Source organism: Bidens hawaiensis, unplaced genomic scaffold, assembly GCF_021521415.1.
Source record: "Bidens hawaiensis isolate Kalapana, Puna unplaced genomic scaffold, B.hawaiensis_p1.1 tig00013778_1, whole genome shotgun sequence".
In the NCBI taxonomy this organism is placed as follows: Eukaryota; Viridiplantae; Streptophyta; class Magnoliopsida; order Asterales; family Asteraceae; genus Bidens; species Bidens hawaiensis.
In genome coordinates this window covers 81,192-87,044 of record NW_027492177.1, presented here as the reverse complement: position 1 = coordinate 87,044, position 5,853 = coordinate 81,192, and the positions used below count along the sequence as shown (strand labels likewise).

The window sequence follows — 5,853 nt, the reverse complement described above, 5'->3', positions numbered from 1 at the left end:
GCAAGCAATACTGTCTATAAATCTTAGTATATGACTATACACAGAAATGAGATATACAGCATGCAAAACCTTTTGGGTTGCCAGTTATGTATGTAAACCTTTGGCCTTTCATGTCCAGTTTTGTACCGCTTTTCTACCAAGTCCGAGACCAATAACTAGGCCATGGGTACTTGGCTAGGCTGGCCCGGTTCAAGCCGCTGGTTTCTACCAAGCCCAAGGAAGTGAAAACCTAAATCTAATTGTCTTAAGTGCCTAACTTATGTCATATACAATGATGCACGTATATATATTATCAAATGTTGAACAGACAACGACATGATGATCGTGGCACGGTTGTATCAGAAAATACAAACAATCATTGCAGAATTAAATCAAATAATGAAATAAAGCATGTACAGCTGTATCAACTTTACAGGAAGTCACATGGGTTAGTTAGCAGCATCTTCTCATTATGCGTAATCAATTAGGAGATTCCTTCCACTTTAGTCGATTTAACCCATCCTTAATCGCTCTACGAAACTCACCGTTATGAAGAATAAATGAAGACACGTGTCCCCCTGTCACCCATCTCACTTCCGATCCCGGCCAAGCTCTTTGGACCTCCAATACCGAGTGCTTAGGGATGTATCCATCATCCTGACAAACCAAACATTGAATTAATACATCAAAGAGCATTTATTTTATTGAAAAAGGTAAACAAGTGCTAGCCACTTACAGTAGCAGCAACGAGAATAACGGCATTTGGATTTTTAGGGATGGGAAAGCGAGTGACATCAGTGAGAGACAAAACATGTCTCATGTGCTCTTGTACTTCATGAAGTGTCATGGCAGCAGAAAGATCTTGTCTTAGCGCGTCCCATGCAGTCGCATGCTTCAATACGCCTTCACAAAATGCTACAACAGCCGAGTGTGGAGATAAAAATGGGAATGTAGCAATCGGTGTCGGGTGTAAAGATCCAACCATCGCCGCATGTACTCCACCTAAAAACAAAATATACAATCCATATTTAAATATCATAATATACGTAAATGAACCGAACGCCAGTGAACCATTCGGCAAACGGTTTGTTTATGTTCATTTATTTAATAAATAAACAAACGTGAACAAATTTTTTGGTTGTTCAGTTAAACGAACAAACATGAACACACATCTTGTTCATTCATTTAAGCTCGTTTATGTTCTTTAGTTTACATATTCAATAAAAAAAGTTTAGGCACGCTACAATTTAGTCTATCTGGTTTAATAAAATTAAATATTCACAAATTACAATTTGGTACAGTTTTATTATTTTTCAGGTCCAACAAATAGATGTTCATGTTTACTTTCAATTAGTGAATTAGCTCGGTTATGCTCGTTCATCTATGTAAAGTCATTTTCATTTGTTTGTGTTTGTTTACGTTCGTGAACGTTCACTTAGACTATTAAGAAACAAACACAAACATACTCATTTTCTTAACGAACAGACACATACATGCCCTATTTGTGTTTATTCAATTCGTTTACAAGCCTACATTAAACTGTAGACAATAGAGTTGAAAAAATACCCATGCTTAGACCACAAACGCCCATTTTCCCGTAACCGGCTTCAGAATCTAACCAATGAAGAAGACTGCGCGCTTCTTCAATTGTGGTTCTTCCTAATAAAAGCAAATCACTCACACATAATAATTTCGACCCGCTCTGCAGAAATGGCCGCCTTTGTCCATAAAACGGGCTACGAATTTTTAAAAAGAGTTAAGGATAATAATAATAATAATATATGCGCAGTTGAATCAGTTATGAGCTTGATTATTATTACCTCTCGAGAACCATGGTTGCTATATTTTCCTTCAAAAGTGGCCCGCCAAGACGCAACCTTCGCTCAAAACTATGGTCCCCCGTACCTGAAATACAGACATGGGTTCATAATCAACAACAATAATTCAACCATGCTGTCTATCTGCTAAAATAAACAAACAAACAAGCAAGCCCAATAAGGTCCCAACTGTAGGGTAAGGCCGGGGGAGTGAGACAGAGGCAAACCTTACCTCTATTCCAAGAAATGGAGAGGTTGCACCCAAAAGAGATCCCCGACTCAACAAACCTTTACTTTTTCATTTTTGACATACAAAAAAAAAGAGAAATAAAAAGACACAAAAACATAGCATGCATACTAGTAGTAGAAGAGAGAAAGGAGGGGCGCAGAAAGCGGACAGAAAAAGAGAAGACGATCCACCCTAGCAAGTAACTAATGAGGAAGAACAAGCCTTGACACCTAAACGATCCAACACAAATCGATACCCATCCCTAAAAATCCATAACCTTTATCCTGCGTCTCAAAAGCTCTTGTCCCTGATCATGTCCTCAGAGATATGCAGGTGTACGAAATCCTACTAATCGCTCCTCCCATGTCAGTTTGGGTCTGCCTCTGCTCCTCCCCCTCCACTATAAGAATCTCCACGCTTCGTACCGGTGTCGTCTTCTGTGTCCTCTGCACATGACCAAATCATCTCAATCTCTGTCCTTTATCTTATCCACTAAGATACAGTATGACAATTTGAATGAAAGTCAACCAGCCTGAATGCCCATGCAACTTTTATTTACCAACAAGAATACTGGAAGATAAAACTTGTATGCACCCCAAATACTGTGAATTTGATCAACTTGGTATTGTAAGTACATCTATTTATGTTGGCCTTTTCTCCTTTTCGATTAAAAGTTTTGTCAAGCCGCATAAGTCCATTTTTATGCTTTAAAACAAGCTTGTTGTAAATAATCTCTTTAGGCTTAGAGAAACCAAGATTGGCTGTCAATGGTGCCAGTTACTCAAAATGGCATCATTATTAGTGGCAACAATCTCGAAAAAGTATAGCTCACTTTTCCCACTATGCATATCTTTAGTATCACATATTTAGGTGCAGCTATATACTTAGCCTTGATTAAATTCACCAATCAAATCTTCCTGTCACTATACAAACCTAAGAACTTATTGACTGAATTGAATGAAAATGCTTGTTGTGCTTCTAAAGTTTCTACTTCTAACACCAAGATCAAGCACTACAAATCATAAAACAACACATATATGTTCCACTATAAATACACTCACTAATAACATAATCCAATCATAGTATCATACCCATTAAGAGTAAATTTTTTCTTTTTTTTTTTTTTGCAGTACCTGCAAGATGAACAACACATGCCATTTTATGAGGTGGCACAAACTTAGGGGCAAGAAAAGCAACTCTAGCAATGTGACTTTCAGGAGGCAATGCATTAATAATCTGTTCATCACAAGGAGTCCTGAAAATCCCTTCTTTCAAGCAAGCATTTTTGGTCTCCCAAACTGTTTTCCACATGGGATGAATCAATCTTGGAGGCCAATTCTGGCCTTCAGCTGCAGCTGGAAAAATCTGCTTAATAGTTTTCTCTAAAAGATCAAGTTTGGGCCCACCCCAACCTCTAGAAAAGAATGGTGGGCTTATCTTTGTCCTGTGCATAAATGCACCATACACATGGTCCAATACATAGTGAAGCATCCCAATCTTTATTGCCACCATACCCAAATCTTGAAATTGAATAATAACAAATTTCTTGTAAAGTTTTGAACTTTTCTTGGTTTATATCAATTTGGAAGCAGACCCACCAATAAGAACATGTGAATTGACAAAATCATTGGATTAATTGCATCAATTTTACGTTTTGATTCGGGTTTTGAGCAAATTGGATGAATTTGAGAGAAACCCAGATGAGAAATTGAGTGAAATCAAAGGGGTTGAGTGGATTTTAAGGGATTATGATTTGGAATTGAAAGCAATTGAAATTGAAGATATGGTTGGAGAAATTGATGGGAGAAAGAAAGAAAGAAAGAAAGAAAGAAAGGTGGAAATTGGGGAAACTGTGGGCGAGGATATACATGGTGCCAGAGTGGATATTAATTTTTTTTTCTTGGAACGAGCAAATAAATAACGTCGGGTATTTCGTACGCGGCTTACAATGGTTAAAGGTAGCCCGAGCTGGGCACGAGTCCGGACGGACGAAGCCCTTAGCGGTCCCCCTATTGAGGGATTCCCCGGATAAAACCTGACCCCACGCCCGCCAAACGGCACGGCAGCAAAGAGCCAGTAAAACTTGGTGAAATCAGGACTCCAACCTTGACAAGCCAGGACCGTCCCTCATATATTCCATATAAATTGATGATAGTGAGGTTTGAACCCTAGCTTAAGTCACATTTTTTTATTCGGGTGGTTTAATTGTTTGTTTGTTTTTTTTTTTACTATTTTTTAATGTTTGATCTTATCAAAGTAGGAGCTGTAGTCAATTTTATCAAATATTATAAGTTTATAACCTGATTATCGTAACAATATTATTAAAAGTAGTATTATAACACAGTCTTCTCCACATCAACTCATCAAGTTTTGGCTTATGAATTGATGATCAATGATTCATTATCAATAAACGTGTGAAAAGTAAACACTATATTGTTTTATGTTAAGTAATTTTGTAGATAGAAAAATTTAATAATAAACTTTATATTATTGATATGCTAAACTTTTTTAATTTGTAATTACATAAAAAAATTCATAGTTGTAAAGCCTGCAATACAAGGAGATTTTATTATCGCTTATGGGCCGAGAAACTAGCACATTCGTTCATGCAATTAACAGGTTAGGCAAAGGGATATATTACACATCTTAAATTCTTCTCACTCTTCATGTCTACTGATACGGATCCAATCCTACCAGAAGAAGACCCGCCATGCTTGCAACTAACAGGCGTCCAAAGTGGCTAGGACCGGCCCAAACTTGCGATTCACTCCAACCAAATAAAGAGAGTTTATTTCCTTCAGTATCTTTTATATTTTTGTGGAGATTGTGATTTATTTGTTTCCTTAAATATTGTTGGTTGTTTTCCCATTTAAAAGGCATTGTAATCTCTTTGGTTGGATGAAAAAGAAAATAATAAAAGAAAATTCTTATTGAGAGTTTCTCTCTAGTTATTTTTCGGTTGGCCGGAATTTAACGTCCGTCGAAGACGACTTGGTTGGCCAAGCGTCATCGCCGCTAGGGTTCTGCCTAGGTACTTGGTTTTCCGCTTATACGAATCCGTATCAAGTGGTATTCAGAGCTCAGGATTTTGGAGATGTCTGCACAAGGAGGAAATCGCCGCCAGCCACACCGTCGAACCGCCGCCAGAGGCAACGGTGAAGAGGGCCGCGACCCACGCGACATTGAAATTGAAAGGCTTCAACAACGGATTCGGGAATTAGAGATCAATCCTTTCAACAGGTATGAAAGACAGTATGAAGAAACACCCACTGGATCGGTTCTTGATGAATCCGATGACACCGAAACTGAAAATTTTTTTTATGACCAGCCACCGCCCACCCCACCTAACCGTCACCGCCGTAACCCCCCTCCACCACCACCTATCCCACAACAAACTGATCCATTACGTTCGTTGGGTCTTCGTACCGACCTACCAGAGTTTGAGGGTCGTCTACAACCCGATGAATTTTTAGATTGGTTGCAAACAGTTGAACGTGTATTTGATATTCGAGATGTTCCCGATCGCCTAAAGGTAAAGTTCGTTGCCCTGAAACTTAAGAAATCAGCCTCCTTATGGTGGGAACATGTAAACAAGACACGTTATCGGGCAGGGAAACATAGGGTTGAATCGTGGGACAAGATGAAAAAGTTATTAAAAGCAAAGTTCCTTCCAGTTACTTACAAACAAGACTCCTATCTTGATTACCAGAATCTGAAACAGGGCTCTTTAACGGTCGAAGAACTTATTGGGGAGTTTGAACGTTTGCGTATGCGTTGCGGGGCAGAAGAAGACGAAGAACAGGTTATAGCTCGTTTTTTGGGTATTCT

At 38.6% G+C, this 5,853-nt stretch overlaps 1 protein-coding gene across 1 annotated transcript; it reads right to left on the bottom strand.

The window, feature by feature from the left end:
* Window positions 1-459: 459 nt before the first annotated feature.
* Window positions 460-3,834, bottom strand: LOC143544875 (uncharacterized). Its single transcript, XM_077036866.1, has 5 exons — window positions 3,159-3,834; window positions 1,800-1,884; window positions 1,546-1,715; window positions 716-981; window positions 460-636 (listed from the first exon to the last, which is right to left on the bottom strand). Exons 1-5 carry the CDS (start codon window positions 3,535-3,537, stop codon window positions 460-462), a joined length of 1,077 nt encoding a protein of 358 aa, XP_076892981.1. The 5' UTR covers window positions 3,538-3,834.
* Between the last annotated feature and the right edge of the window lie 2,019 nt (window positions 3,835-5,853).